Source organism: Diadema antillarum, unplaced genomic scaffold, assembly GCF_040938485.1.
Source record: "Diadema antillarum isolate AM-2024a unplaced genomic scaffold, OU_Dant_1.0 scf00000024, whole genome shotgun sequence".
In the NCBI taxonomy this organism is placed as follows: Eukaryota; Metazoa; Echinodermata; class Echinoidea; order Diadematoida; family Diadematidae; genus Diadema; species Diadema antillarum.
In genome coordinates this window covers 2,298,093-2,314,476 of record NW_027270913.1, presented here as the reverse complement: position 1 = coordinate 2,314,476, position 16,384 = coordinate 2,298,093, and the positions used below count along the sequence as shown (strand labels likewise).

The 16,384-nt window shown below is 38.4% G+C and overlaps 1 protein-coding gene across 1 annotated transcript in view; it reads left to right on the top strand.

The window, feature by feature from the left end:
• Window positions 1–16,384, top strand: part of LOC139733296 (probable flavin-containing monoamine oxidase A) — a 38,579-nt gene that overhangs the window by 4,852 nt on the left and 17,343 nt on the right. Inside the window, exons 2-3 of the mRNA XM_071644136.1 lie at window positions 14,307–14,610; window positions 15,452–15,539. Of these exons, the coding sequence (XP_071500237.1) occupies window positions 14,307–14,610; window positions 15,452–15,539 (392 nt within the window). The remainder of the gene's footprint in view (window positions 1–14,306; window positions 14,611–15,451; window positions 15,540–16,384) is intronic.

Genomic DNA, 16,384 nt, shown 5'->3' with positions numbered 1-16,384 from the left:
GGATGGATAAAACAAAATCAAGTTATTCCTTCATGGAATGATTTTCTCCATATTTTTCTCCAGAATGTCTCCTTACAATAAATGGTTAGAGAAGGTGTTGGTAGTTGCAATAGTTGTGGTTCTGTGGCATAGGGCCGCGCGGGACTCAAGATCGTGAGGTCTTTGGTTCGAGTCCTGTAGTAGTTGCGGTCATATTCCTTGGCAAGCCACATTATTATTAGCCAATCCCTCGGCGGAATGGACATAAAGCCGCAGGGCCACCAGAAGCTTGCTTATATTGCTGTAAGTATTTAAGTGCCTCAAAGTGGACAGATTTTGTACACATGAAGACCTTGTTGGACGAAGAGATTTTCTCCTGTGTCCATGCATTCTTCAAATAACAGTTGAAGAATAATATGACCTTGTGGAATGAAAAGAAAGAAAGAAGAAGCGATGCATCAGCATGAGAAATAAATATATCGAGAATGGGAAATGAACAATTGTAGCCAAGGAAATTGTTAATGCGTGCATTGCATGCGCATTAAACTTTTCCCATTCTCCCCTGCATTGAATCTGTTTGTGGCCCTTTTCCTTTTCTTTGCATGGGGCACCTTTACCAATGTTTACGTCGCGCCGCGATCCGCTTTCATTTCGTTATCAAGTGACATTATCATACAGGTCATAACTGAGTTTATGGTAAAAAAAAAGAATAAAAGGAAATAACGAGGGCTCTCATAACATCATGCCCTGGATGCCTGATGTTGAATCCTTTTACTTTTCTAACATTCCTTTTTATCTCGATGTTTGTCCCGACATCACGTGACCAGGCAGGGTCCAGGCAGTGACCAGGCAGTGACCAGGCAGTGACCAGGCAGTGTCGACAGAATTATATATTTCCCAGTCTCTTTCCGACGGCCCACGCAAATCTTAAAGCATGAAAGTGATAGTTAACACCATCATTACCACTAAAGGAGATATAGTACTTCAGCTGAATCTATGGCAGTGGTATTCTATCATAGTGGTCCAGGAAGGGTTAAATCTGAACTGGCAGGACGCGGATCAAAGTGTATAGAATTCTAATTTTGTAGATTCCTATTTCTAAAAGAGTTTCGAAGTGATGGGTATGTAACATTGGTGGAAGTGAGGATTGGGCTTTAATTTCTTCTTTTTTTTGAGATACCAAGAAACCACGTATGAAATAGTTCAGAGCATTTACCATTCTAAGTTTATTTCATGAAAATCGGTTTGGAAAGGCGGAGACATCCAAAAACTAAGTCAAACAAAGCGATCGTAATAAAAGGTGGGTACTGCCTTTTATTAGAATTGCTATATTTTGGATATCTCAGTTATTTCAAAACAAATTTTCATCAAATTAACATTGAATTCCTCTTGAATTAAATCGTCTTTCTCATTTTCATATAAGGTTTCTCCATCTCACCACAAAAAAAGCTAGAAATCTGAAGTTTGGTCTCAATCAATTATACAATCTATCAAAACTTCTTGTCACATACGTTTGTCGTTATGGGTTATTATGCGGGCTCATCTCATAAATTCATAGCAATCAACTGTTCTGCTGGAATGGAGCTTGTTAAACAACATCTTTTTTATTTGTTCGTAAAATGAATCATATCTTGATCACGTCGTACATCTGTCCGTTGTAGTCAGTAAACAGTATAATTATGTAGTCAAATTACAAAGTACCTAGGTCTTCTTCACATTTTTAGCTGCGGTGCATTGTTCTTCGTTTGCCCTTACCTCGACTTGAATACCCCATGTGGGGGTACATTGTTGCAATTTCCATGTCCGGGTTCCGTAAGAACTGAGTTATTTGAAGGTTACATTCACGGTGTGGTAGGCCGAGTTGGTTACCAATAATGTGCATTGCAGAACCAGTGGGGGTGCGTGTATGAGTGCTTATTGTGTTGTATGTGTATGTAATAATTATGTGCTCATGTAGTTTAGGTGGCGCCATGATAATTATGCAGCATTCTAGAAACTTACTTTGCGTGTATGCGTGAGTCCCATCCAAGATGCAAGCGCCTGCTCGTTACAAAGGGACGTAGTGTGCTACTCCATTCGTCGTGAGAAATTAAAGGACAATTTCACCTTCATGTAGGGCCTACATAAGAACTGAGGGAATGCAACAATTTTAGTAGAACACACAGTGAAAGTTAGAGGAATATCAGACAATCTGTTCAAAAGTTATGATTTTTCGAAGTTTCTGTGCAGTTGCTGCTGGATAAGAAGACTACAACAGTGTATGATGTCACATGCGTAGAATGATAATAAAGAAAATATGAAGGGAATTCAACAAAATTTCATATTTTGAAAGAATTACCGCTTGTACACATTCCCTCGACTCGTAACTGACATATATTGAGTGTAATATCATATTCCCCTACCATCTGAAAGAGGCAAGTCGATTATTCTTTTGTTATGCGAAAAAGAATTATATCGTTAACTTATGTGACATCACAAGCTACAGTAGTCTTCTCATCCAGCGATGGCGGCACTGAAACTCCAAAAATTCATAACTTTTGAACGGATTTTCCTCAAACTTTCATTGCTGTATTCTATGGATACTGCTGCATTCTCTCAATCCTTGGATGTCTATGAAGGTGAACTTAGTCCTTAAAACTGTCATATCTTGCAGTTACAGGTTCATACTCGAATCTCTGCTCGGCTGCGTCATCGTGAAAAAGTGTACGATTCCCAAACAATGAAAGTGAGTGACTCTACACATACAGTAGTTGATGGCGTGAAGGGAGTGAAGATTGTTGCACACATATATTCAGACAGACAGACAGACAGACAGACAGACACCAACACACACCCATTCATATGTTTACATGTATTTTTGTGAGTGTCGTGTGTATGTATGTATGCATGAATGTATGTGTGTATGCATTATGTATACGTGTTTGAGTGTGTGTATGAATGTTTTTGTACGCAACTGAGAAAGGTACCAGGTACTGTGTTGCTGTACATCGATTATATTTTGTTAGATTAATGTTACTCAAGTAATGACGATTGCTGCAGAGTTCTGCTTGTAATTTTGGCAGTAACCTTGACGATCGGCGTACAACAGAGACAGGGAAAGGTGCGGGTGGTTCTTGAATAGATGAGTCAAGACAATCTGCCTTATAAGGCCTGTATACTAAATAGAAAGGAAGTAGATATGCGGGCTTTACTGCAACGTTTTATGATTGAAGTTCAGGTTTTACAATGGCGTTTCATGTCAGACGAGGATGGTATATTTCAAACCGAGCAGAAAGTGGTTCTGCAAAACTATTAAAGGATTCCTCATGAATCTCCTATCATGATTAACCCCCCATAAAAACAAACAAACAAACAAACAAACATACGAACAAACAAACGAACAAACAAACGAACAAACAAATTTTGAAGCACTCTGATTTCCGCTGCCAAATTTCCAAAGTTGAAGATATTAGGAAGACTGAACGCAGGAATTGAACAAATCACGTGATAATATTTCTGATGACGACATTACATTTCATACCTGGCTGTAGAGTGTAGGCCCTAATGTTATCTTAATGGATTAGAGTCCCAAAATTTGTATGTGTTTTGAAGATTGTCACACATTTTCAGTAAGAGGTATATAAAAGTTACAGAGGTGTCTTTTCTCAATGCATTTTTACTTCGTTTGGGTAATCTAAACTCAGGCACATGTTGCTCTCTGTTTTATCATTTTTCTTTTTTTTTTTAAATCTTGAGCCCTTAGTATTTCAACTGTTTCAGCGGAGAGGTTATAAATTCTTCCGTTTACGAGTACTGCATTGTTGCTGACTTTTATCTGCCAGTGGCCTTTCATTGTGAGTAGAGTGTGTGCAAAGTCGGAGTAAAATGCAGTGGTGTGCGCCGAAGCCAAAGAAAATAGTGTGATGTTCACAGGTTGCTGCATAGATATTCAAAAGGACACGACCCGCTGCTGTTGTATATAATGCTGAGATATGCGATATGCTTCGCTGCAGTGTTGGTTTTGTACTCCAGAAAATATTTGATGCACTGTGATGCATTGCCTTTCTTTTTTCATTGTCACAGTCGGACAAATATGGCGGATGGATGGACCAGCTAGGCCATAATATAACCTGAACAGGCCACTCGCAGAGCGCAAATCCCCTGCAAACGCCATTTAATATACATGGTCACTAAAACGCCTCAGAACTTCATTAAAATGAGTGACACTATTTGCTTTTACTGTCCTAAAAAGTCATCAAAAGTCAGGCCCAAAAATATCGCTAGCAAGTTACAAAATGAACAAACTCTGGCAAAAATATACCGTCCCTCGCGGAAGTAAGAAATTAAGCGAAACAATGGATGTGTTCCGTGTATGACTTTGCGAAACTGACCACTATCTTTACTCAAAAAAATATCAATACACTTTGTAATTACATATGATATAGATACATTTCCATACCGAACGGTTGCCGAAGATGAAAAGAAATCTCGACTGTTTTGTAACCCATGATACTTAGCATTAAAGGAGACGTCCGGTTGATTTTCAGACTTTTACAGAGATTATGAACAACTATGAATAGGTTACAGTGGGTGCAGAGTTTCAGAATTTGTAGTGATTGGGATAATGAAAAGGAGTGCTTTCAAAATTTATGACAAATCACAATGAACAAGGATGATGACATGGCAGCCTCACAACAAGAATGCATGGGTTGGGGCTCAAGGAAGCAGAACAAGAAGGTATGCATAAATTCTACACAGGTGAATTCGTTAAACATGTGGTATTGCAATGGAATTACATTGCTACATTTCTGAAATATGTGAGGCTCTATGTCATCATTTCTGTTCGGTGTAATTTGTTTTTGGTTTTCAGAGTATTGATTTCTCTGCTCAAGGACCACAATAAATTCCACAAATCTATACTTGGAGCTGTCGATTTATGTACTACAGGATGTGAAATTATGAAAATCGTCTGGAATGCCCCTTTAATATATACAAATTGCTTCAATACTTCACTTACTGTTCAAATAGGGCCTGTACAAAGTAGAATGATCTACTCCATTGGATTATATTTCAGTTTTCCTCGTTGCCGCGAAATATTCAGGTGACAACTAGTTCTCAGCTCTGTATCGACACTCGGATCCGCAGGAAATGTGTATAACGGCTGTTTTAAGTGATAATTTGCACTTGCTGAAGGGATTTACAAGTTCCAACGAAATATGCGCAAGCGGTTAGCTAAACATTGATATCAAATCAAGTTCCTTGGCAATGGTACCTGTCGATTTATAGTGTAGCATCACGTTCTGCAACGACAGACGGACTGCTATATCTCATCGCACCTGGCAATTGTTAGAGTTTAGATTTTTTATATCATGTGATAATATGTGATACTTAATGTATATAAAACATGGCAGTGTGGGGATTTCAAGGAGTATAGCACGAGTTTTTTTTTACTTAGCAAAGTGAAACATGCCCGTGTGTAAATATCAACTCGAAAACCAGAAGTGCAAACAGTTCAATGCATTCTATGTAAACAGTGATTACAATGGAAGGTATTCAGCATGATACAAAAGGCAATGCATCAAAGTCATTTGCACGTGAAATAATAACAGTTGTGCGCCGTTGTAGTGTGTGCTCGTGGCGCCATTAAAGGTAATGTGCGTACTTTTCACAAGAGTTAAAACACATTTATACATTTGGGTTCCACAACCGAACGTATATCTTGAATTTCTCCATATGGTATCTAAATAGCTCATCTTTTAGTGAACAATACTTATGTTTGCATTCGTTATTAAGCCATATATCTTATCCAATGAATACGCCGTAGATAGATTATTGCCATTAACATAATATATCGGTAGATTACTATCAAAATCTGTGCTAATCGCCCTGTACTCCAGTACGCAAACCCAGGAGCCTCACAGTGATAATACAAATCCCAATTTCTTTCATTTTTTTTTTGTCCCAGGTAATCTTTTGCACTGTATAAGCATATCATTATCATCAAAATATATTAAATGTATCTATAGCATCCAAACGCGATCATTTACAAGAAATTATATCTACTAAATGACACAAAATTAATGAACAACTTCTGCAATTACTGTCGAACATGTTTCCATTTCGGAAAAATAACCCTGAGCTCTACGGTACTACATCTCTTAACGCTATGCAATGCAATATAAATGTAAAAATATGAAATGACTATTAAGGCTAAAAATAAAAGTCAATTGATTCAAAATGAAATTATGCGAGTGATCGAATTTACTCAAAATTTTCCAAAGAAGGTTACAGTATTGCAACTTATTGACAAAAAAAAAAAATTAGTAGTTACAGTACAATAGAAATGAATCGTTTTATGGTAAATGTTCTGTTGGCATGGTTATTCTTCGTCAAAGATATCGTAACATCGGCGGTATAATTCTCCAAACTATCGTCTACTAGAGCGTTTTGCCATTAAACATAATTATACAATTCAACCATCAAAATTCGACAATATCTCATAATGAAGCCACCAGCCAATCATATCAAACTGTGGAAATGGAATAGCATGCATTTCTCCTATAGTCAGTATCAATACAGTAGTGTGTCAAAGAAATCATTCGTTTCCCTCCCCATAATATGACCAGGAGCAATCATGTAACGCATGCATCACGTGACTGATAGAAAGATTCGACATCTTAATAATCAGACCCTGTCTTCTATACCCCACCCCACCTAACCAATCTAGTCGCCGAGTTATTACAGATATTCATCAACCCATGGGAATAATGACTTCTCCAAATGCTTCAGGCTTGTAACCTTGCCATTTTCACTTAAAATTGTGGCAATCTTTTTTTCCTTCTCCTCAGCAAGGCACGTTGAAGCGGGGTTCCCACTATCACGATTGGCGCCACGATTGAAATCGTGGTCTTAATCGTGCAGCAAGCGTGATGGTCTTATCAGATTGTATCAGATCTTAAGGTCAATCGTGGCAATCGTGTTAATCGTAGGAAAATTTTGGACAATTTTCTACGATTAACACGATTAGTTTTTGATCGTGATGATCGCATGAGATCGTCTAGGATCGTATCCAAACGCAGCAAATCTCTTCTAATCGTGCTTCTTAATCGTGTTGATCGGGATCGACTTTTTCACTTCACTTCCGCTTATTATTATTATTAATATTTGCCCATTTGCCCTTATTTTACTCATAAATTGATTTATTTTGTATTCATCTTTAGATTATTATTTCCAAACGGTAAATTGTATGACGGTGTGGGGTTTAATTGTCGTAACTTTTAAGGTACATAATCAAAATCATTTTTTTAATGATTTCATAAAATGAAAGTTGTATTACAGATTTTTAGATGTTTTCATACATTATGTTAATGATGTTTTCATTAATGTGTTGCTATTACCATTACACAGACACACAAAACAGGATATGGGATAACTTTTGTAACGAAAACAAAAAATGAGCAAAAATGAAATGGCAATTGTATGTCTGCACGTATTGACTAACGTCAGTACTTATGAGAATAATTTGATGAATCGTGCTTGAATGGGTACTTATCAAAGGCAAATGGTTAATTTTTAAAAGTATATTACAGAGTTTTTTTTTTTTTGGGGGGGGGGGGGTGCAGTATCCTGCTGTTTGTGTATTGTATATAGTAATAAAGAGTTGTTGTTTCATCAGCCATCGTTTGACCCCTTTACATCTATTTTGACACTTTTCAATGTCTTTTTTTGTATGTTTGGTAGAGCATAATTTTAGAGGAAAATGAATATTTTCAACTTTCATTATAACTGCAAATGTAAAAGTGACAATTCAGGGGTGTATCCAGGATTTTTTCTGGGGGGGGGGGTCGTAATCACAATTTTTGGACCTTTTTTTGCGAGGGAGCGGAGCGACCGAACGGGGGAGGGTGTGGGAGGGGGGTGTGCCTCCCCCCTCCCATGGTAGGGAGTTTTTTAATTATATATCTTAAAATGGGGCCATTTGGTGCATACAACAGTTACTTTTTCGGCATGGCAGTGCGGCTTAGAAATAATTAGGTATGGCATTAAGATTAAGTTACGAAATTTACGAGGTTTTTGACAATTTTCTGGAACACCACTTGGTCACTTTCTTTCCTGTTGTATATAGGGTAAAAAGCCCTCCAAAAACAAAATAATGTCTTTTTAAAAAAGTGGACCTTTTGATTTTTTTTTGGAGGGGGGGGGGGGGTCGTGCGACCCTCCCGACCCCCCCCCCCCCCTTGCATACACCCATGCCATTGTCGTGGATGTGAAATCACTCGTATGATTATGACAATGAAGATCACTGTTTTTATTTTTCACAGTTAGTTATTCAATAAGTGTAGCAATATACCCCTGCGAAATAATTTTGCGTAAAACCTCCTTTTTGTTAAAAAGTGACATCATTTTGATTAGGGAGTCACTTTTTTGTCATGTGTGTGTATCAGTTATGTTAAACATTGTTAAGTAAAACACTAAATCAAGCCGAATAAACCAAACTTTTAATAACCCATGAGATAACGACATTTTGAAATAAAAAGGCATATGATACGTACACTTTGCGAATATGAAATCGAACACATAAGCAATACTATTCATTCGGCCAACTTTCTTATATCGAGCGTATATAACACATAATACTATGTTACATAACATTCAAAATGATCCCATCCTCTTTCTTAGCTTCCATTTCATCATATAATTATTTTCTTCATGTATTGGAGAGAAAGGTCATTTTTGTCTTGATTTTTTTTTCTGGGGAAGAGGGGCAATCATCTGATCTTATGTAGTTGGGTTCGTTATTGTCCCCGCCGAACGAGTTCGAGCAGGGGACTATGAAACGGGCTCCGTACGTGTGCGTGTCCGTGTGTCCGTGTGTCCGTGTGTCCGTGTGTCCGTGTGTCCGTCCGTCCGTCCGTCCGTCCGTCCGTGTGTCCGTCCGTGTGTGCGTCCGTGTGTGATCAAAATCTTCAATTTGCTACTTCTCTGTCATTTATGAGCCAATTTTGATTCTGTTTGCTTTATGTGATAGCACTACATGGGAGCTTTGAAACTTCTACACAGAATTTCAGTCGTGACCTTTGACCTTGACCTTTGTACATTTTGCTACAAAATGCTACTCCTTCGCCATTTCTAACCCGATTTTGATTCCGTTTGCTTTATGTGATGGCACTAGGTGAGGGCTTCAAAACTTCTACACAGAATTTTGACCTTTGACTTCTTTGACCTTTGACCTTGATTTTTGACCTGCAGGTATTGTACATTTTGCTACAAAATGCTACTTCTTCGCCATTTCTAACCCGATTTCGATTCCGTTTGCTTTATGTGATGGCACTAGGTGAGGGCTTCAAAACTTCTACACAGAATTTTGACCTTTGACTTCTTTGACCTTTGACCTTGATTTTTGACCTGTTTTGTTCATTTTGCTACAAAATGCTACTCCTTCGCCATTTCTAACCCGATTTCACTTCCGTTTGCTTTATGTGATGGCACTAGGTGAGGGCTTCAAAACTTCTACACAGAATTTTGACCTTTGACCTCTGACCTTGATTTTTGACCTATATTGTACATTGGCTACAAAATGCTACTCCTTCGCCATTTCTAACCCGATTTCGATTCTGTTTCCTTTATGTGATGGCACTAGGTGAGGGCTTCAAAACTTCTACACAGAATTTTAACCTTTGACTTCTTTGACCTTTGACCTTGATTTTTTACCTATATTGTACATTTTGCTACTAAATGCTACTTCCGGCGGGGACATATATTACGCACCGCGTAATTTCTACTTTTCCTTGTTTCATTTTTTTTTTCTGAGGGGGAGCGTGAGCATGTCGATTTAATAATCTATTAATTTCTTTACGTTTAATATTAGACGACGGAATATCTGAGGTTATAGCTGGCCTGGGTGCTGCTTTCTCTCTGATAACATAGTCGTCATTAGCAATACTGCTAAGGTTACGTTGTCATCATCGTCAACCTGTCAAGCCTTGCCATCACCAATGGTTGTGGATAAGATTAATAGGCCTAATCACTCTGCATAATTTAAGGGAAACAATTAAATCTATCGTCAGCCGGACTATAATATTCCCATTCGGGTCCAATCGCTTCTTAAGCGGGGTTCCCACTATCGTGCGATCCATTGCGAACGCCACGATTGGACATTCGTAACTGATCGTGGAAAATTTGTTGAACTCGTATGAAATATCACGTTTGGATACGAGGTTATGCGAGTCAATACGTGTTGGTACGCTTGGATGCGATATGGTCACGATTGGTCTATTTCAAGCGATACGATCTGTCACGATCTGGTCTGCCGTTCAAATACGATCCGACAGGATTGTCCTGATTGAGTTCACGATTGGTACCGATCTAACATGACCATTACGATCAGGATCCTCGATCTGGTACGTGCAGCAACGTACTGATACGTTCCCATACGAATACCGCGAACCAATACGGGCTGCTGAGATAAGATACGATATCTTTTACGATCGGGATCAGAAGCGACCCCCATTTAAGGCGCGATTGGACCCGAATGGGAATATTATAGTCCAGCTGACGATAGATTTATTGTTTCCCTTAAATTATGCAGAGTGATTAGGCCTATTAACTTTATCCACAACCATTGATGATGGCAAGGCTTGACAGGTTGACGATGATGACAACGTGACCTTTGCAGTATTGCTAATAACGATTATGTTATCAGAAAGAAACAGCACCCAGGCCAGCCATAACCTCAGATATTCCCTCGTCTAACATTAAGCGTAAAGAAATTAATAGATTATTAAATCGACATGCTCACCCTCCCCCCTCACAAAAAAAAAAGAATGAAATAACGAACCCAAATACATAAAATCAGATGATTGCCCCTCTTCCCCAGAAAAAAAAAAACAAACAGCAAGACAAAATGACCTTTCTCCAATACATGAAGAAAATAATTACATGATGAAATGGAAGCTAAGAAAGATGGGATCATTTTGAATGTTATGTAACATAGTATTGTGTGTTATATACGCTCGATATAAGAAAGTTGGCCGAATGGATAGTATTGCTTATGTGTTCAATTTCATATTCGCAAAGTATATGTATCATATGCCTTTTTATTTCAAAATGTCGTTATCTCATGGGTTATTAAAAGTTTGGTTTATTCGGCTTGATTTAGTGTTTTACTTAACAATGTTTAACATAACTGATACACACACATAACAGAAAAGTGATTCCCTAATCAAAATGATGTCACTTTTTAACAAAAAAGGAGGTTTTACGCAAGATTATTTCGCAGGGGTATATTGCTACACTTATTGAATAACTAACTGTGAAAAATAATAAGAGTGATCTTCATTGTCATAATCATACGAGTGATCTCGCATCCACGACAATGGTCACTTTTACATTTGCAGTAATAATGAGAGTTAAATATAACCATTTCCCTCTAAAATTATGTGCTACCAAACATACAAAAAAGACATTGAAAAGTGTCAAAATAGATGTAAAGGGGTCAAACGATGGCTGATGAAACAAGAACTCTTAATTACTATGCACAATACACAAACAGCAGGATACTGCACCCCCAAAAAAAAAAACAACTCTGTAATATACTTTTAAAAATAAACCATTTGCCTTTGATATGTACCCATTCAAGCACGATTCATTAAACTATTCTCATCTTTGTACTGACTTTAGTCAATACGTGCAGACATACAATTGCCATTTTATTTTTGCTCATTTTTTGTTTTGGTTACAAAAGTTATCCCATATCCTGTTTTGTGTGTCTGTATAATGGTAATAGCAACTCATTAATGAAAACATCATTAACATAATGTATGAAAACATCTAAAAATCTGTAATACAACTTTCATTTTATGAAATCATTTGAAAAATTATTTTGATAATGTACCTTAAAAATTACGACAATTAAACCCCACACCGTCATAGAATTTACCGTTTGGAAAAAATAATCTAAAGATGCAGGCGACCACCTATCAGAATACAAAATAAATCAATTTATGAGTAACATAAGGGCAAATGGGCAAAAAATAATAAAAATGATAAGCGGAAGTAAAGTGAAAAAGTCGTTCCCGATCAACACGATTAAGAAGCACGATTAGAAGAGATTTACTGCGTTTGGATACGATCCTAGACGATCTGATGAGATGATCACGATCAAAAACTAATCGTGATAATCGTAGAAAATTTTTGAACCGTCCAAAATTTTCCTACGATTAACGCGATTGCCACGATTGACCTTAAGATCTGATACAATCTGATAAGACCATCACGCTTGCTGCACGATTAAGACCACGATTTCAATCGTGGCGCCAATCGTGATAGTGGGAACCCCGCTTTAAATGGGGGTCGCTTCTAATCCCGATCGTAAAAGATATCGTATCTTATCTCAGCAGCCCGTATTGGTTCGCGGTATTCGTATTGGAACGTATCAGTACGTTGCTGCACGTACCAGATCGGGGATCCTGATCGTAATGGTCATGTTAGATCGGTACCAATCATGAACTCAATCAGGACAATCCTGTCGGATCGTATTTGAACGGCAGACCAGATCGTGACAGATCGTATCGCTTGAAATAGACCAATCGTGACCATATCGCATCCAAGCGTACCAACACGTATTGACTCGCATAACCTCGTATCCAAACGTGAAATTTCAGACGAGTTCAACAAATTTTCCACGATCAGTTACGAATGTCCAATCGTGGCGTTCGCAATGGATCGCACGATAGTGGGAACCCCGCTTCATGAACTTCAAGCTCCTAGGCATTTCATTTCCCCCGAGTCAATTACAAACGAAAGTTGAATAGATTATTTAATGATATTCACTTGTACTTCTCTTGAATTGATGGTACGCGTTTGTCATGGACTAAACAATGGCGGGTCAACAAAAGGTAACCTGCAAAATTTTAAAGTGGTTTTTTGACAGGATGTACGATGAAAGACATCCAGGATCTTGATTTTCAATGATGTTGGCTCAATTTGTTGATTACCCTTCGAACAATCCGTGAAGGTGACTTGATTTTTCATAGGAAGGAATCATGCTATTAGTAACTCATTATTCTTCATCGCGAAACGACAATAGTACTGTTGTCAATTCATGTATTGTAATTGCTGTCAACAATAGTCCCAAAGTACTCGTGAAACTGTCCGTGGTCTATTATGATACGGTAGATGTATGTAATGGTGTTGCCATTCGTAATATGAGGAACCGTAATGATTTGATGTGAATGGCGCGATAGAATGAAACTGTATTCGGGTTACGTGGCTAACGCACGTCACTTTAATATCAAAGTGCAATGTTCCAAATAAAACGACACTTATTACTTCCTTGTAGATAGCTCAAAAGGGAAGAAACACTGTGCTTTGGTATATAGGCAAATATAAGGAAATACAGTGCAAACACTGATGATTGTGTGTTTGATTGCATGTGTGCAAACACAACCTCAGAATCCTGATTTTCAAAGAATTCAGTTACACATTGCAGTTTTTTTTTATGATAGATACAAAAACAAGAACGTCTAAAAAAAACAACATTCAAAGTATACATTACACAACAAGCGTCGAAACTCTATGAAAGTAGTAATTGTACGTAAACATTCATTGTTTATACTTTATCATCTAAAACATCACAATTGTGCATTCATCGACAACTCGAGGAAAATGGCTCTCGGGAAGTAGTAAAAAGTTAGGTTCGTTAGCGTTTCGTTTTTCTTTTGAAATGTCTACCTGTAAAGCTAGACAGTATTATTCTCTTCGAAGGCTTCTGCAGATATTAATTACCGATAGTCTTTCAAGGGTAACACAGCACCACACTCGAGCGGTTTAAAAATGATATTGATTGCTTCTTTACTGGAAGAATCCCTCCATGTAAATCAAAGTATGACTTTTGTAATAATTCGCTATTGAATCAATAAGTGAATGAATGAATAAATAGATATAATGGAGATATGATAATATAAATAAATCAATAAACTAACAAATTGATTAATGAAGTCACTGATTAATGATTTGAATGAAATATGCGATTATTGCATTGAATCCATGCATCTGTCCGTTGTGTTCACACATTAATATGCAGGTCTAAGAGCATCCAAGTGGAAGTTGAAAGAATCAGACCCATTACCTGCTTTACAACGATCCACATTTCTCTGTGACCACTTAACGGAATTGAATGGGGTTTTCTGCAAAATAAAGTTAAGATATCATATTTTAAGACTCTGAAATAACTTTCAGACAGTTTAATCGTATTGGAAGTTATTGATGCAAAAATCCGATTGTATTTTTTTTTACATACTGTATTTCCCATGCTAATTTCTGGATGGTTCATTTCACAATGCAAACAGGAGGTGATCACGGGCGACGATGACGAAGCAAAGTCTCGAGGCAGCACAGACTCATTTGACCAGTACTTTGACCGGCCCATCGCCAACGGAATGCACGATGAGGACTTTATCTCCCCGGTCGACGCCGGGGCACAGATGTCCGCTCCACCGACCTCGCTGTCCGATCACCTCGGCAACGGCTACCCAGAGCCCGAACCACCGCTCGATGTGGTGGTCGTAGGGGCGGGCTTATCGGGTCTGACGGCGGCATACACGCTGAAGAAGAAGCACCCAAATCTAAAGCTGGTGGTGCTCGAGGCAAACTGTACGTTCTCCCGTCGTATCTGTCTCCTAATATGATGACTAGGTTACCATTTTTACTGTTCGTTATTCCCAAGGGTTGTTTATGATCCGAATATGATGAAAAGTTTGTTATTCCGAAAATGAAATAAGGTTCGTTCTCCACAATTTTCGTTTAATAATCAGGAAATGGGGTAAAAGTTCGTAATTCAGAAGGTACATTAAAGTTTGCACCTTCTTTTTATTTTTCGGAATAACGCCACAAATTATCTGATTAACGAACCCTATTTCATTAGATTTAGGGAGCACCTCGGTATGGGGATTGTTTTATCTTGCGGAATAACAAACCTTCGGAATAGCTTGCCTTATTTAATATTTGGATTAAAGAACCTTCGGAATGACGAACATCTCCCCATAATGAGTAGTCCTACAATTATTACCATGACCGCCATTCTCTCCTCCCTGAAGACCATAAAATTAATTTGCGAGTATATACCATCCAGAACCATCAGAAGGTACTTCACTGATGCTTATTAGCTCCGATAGATTCAATACTCAATACCATTCTCACGACGACCGTTTGGCCAAGTTTCACCAGTAAGAGGTGAATTCAAATCTGAAAAGGCTGTTGATGTTAGGTCTTGTTCGAATTTCGCTCATTGGATGAAGCATGCAGACGCTTCTCTCTTTCGATCACCCTGTCATACACAGCTAAAATTCATCCGTCCATTTGACCATTGTTAACATACATACACACAAATTAACATCCTTTGTGAGTCATTGAAACATACCGAGACGACGGTTTATAGAACCCTTAATTGACGTATTTGCTTTTTCGTGTTTTATCACTACTATGTTTGATATAGCCCACGTTGGCGGACGCACGCTGTCTCCCATGATGAACACAGCTACTGGAACTCGGCGGTTTGACCTCGGTGATCAGTGGGTCAGCACGTAAGTGAGCGAAAAGACTTCGACAAATTTGTCTAACAAACACACATTCTGTAAATACAAACCGATCGTGGAGCAAAATGATAAGGCCATGTTTCTAGAGGGATGAACGAACCTCTGACTGACTGGAACTTCGTTAAACTGTCTTTGTACTGCCTCACAGCTCACCGATTTGTATAGCCTAATGACATATGTATGCAGACTTCACCATTCTTTAAATGAAATCCGAATCGTTAAAATGAGCCTTATACAAACAGGAATCGACATCGATCATGGGTGATTATAGAGGGCTTAATGAGACTCATCCAAGCACAAAGTAGGGCATGTTAGGTGAATGGCAGGCTCCTATCCTGCCTATAGTTTCAACGTGGGGGCACATATTAAAATGTGACAGTCATGTATCCTATAGCCTATCAATGCTTCGCTATAATCTTGGTTAGCAGTATGATCCAGTCAAGACGTTCGTTGAAATTTCGTTGCAATTTTTCCCCAAAAGTAATTAAGTCGACTCAATTTGTTCACGTGAGGAATTGAATTGGAAACACACGTCCAATCGTCATACCCTTTCACAACTGTGGCAACTACGTAGGCATAGCCGTACCAAAAAACCCCACACTTACAGACGGGGGTGGTGGTGGTGGTGGCGGTGGTGGCGGTGGTGGTGGTGGTGGGGGGGGGGGGGGGGTGTCTTCATACCAGTGAGAAAGAGAATACCTGGTACTTGTACGTACTGTAACTCCGTTTAACTGGGAAAGTATGCCAAAATTGGCAGAGATATAACTAAATAAACTTGCTGCAGGCATTTCATTTCCATTCAATGTCAGCGCAATGCAGGGCGTAAAAGTTTC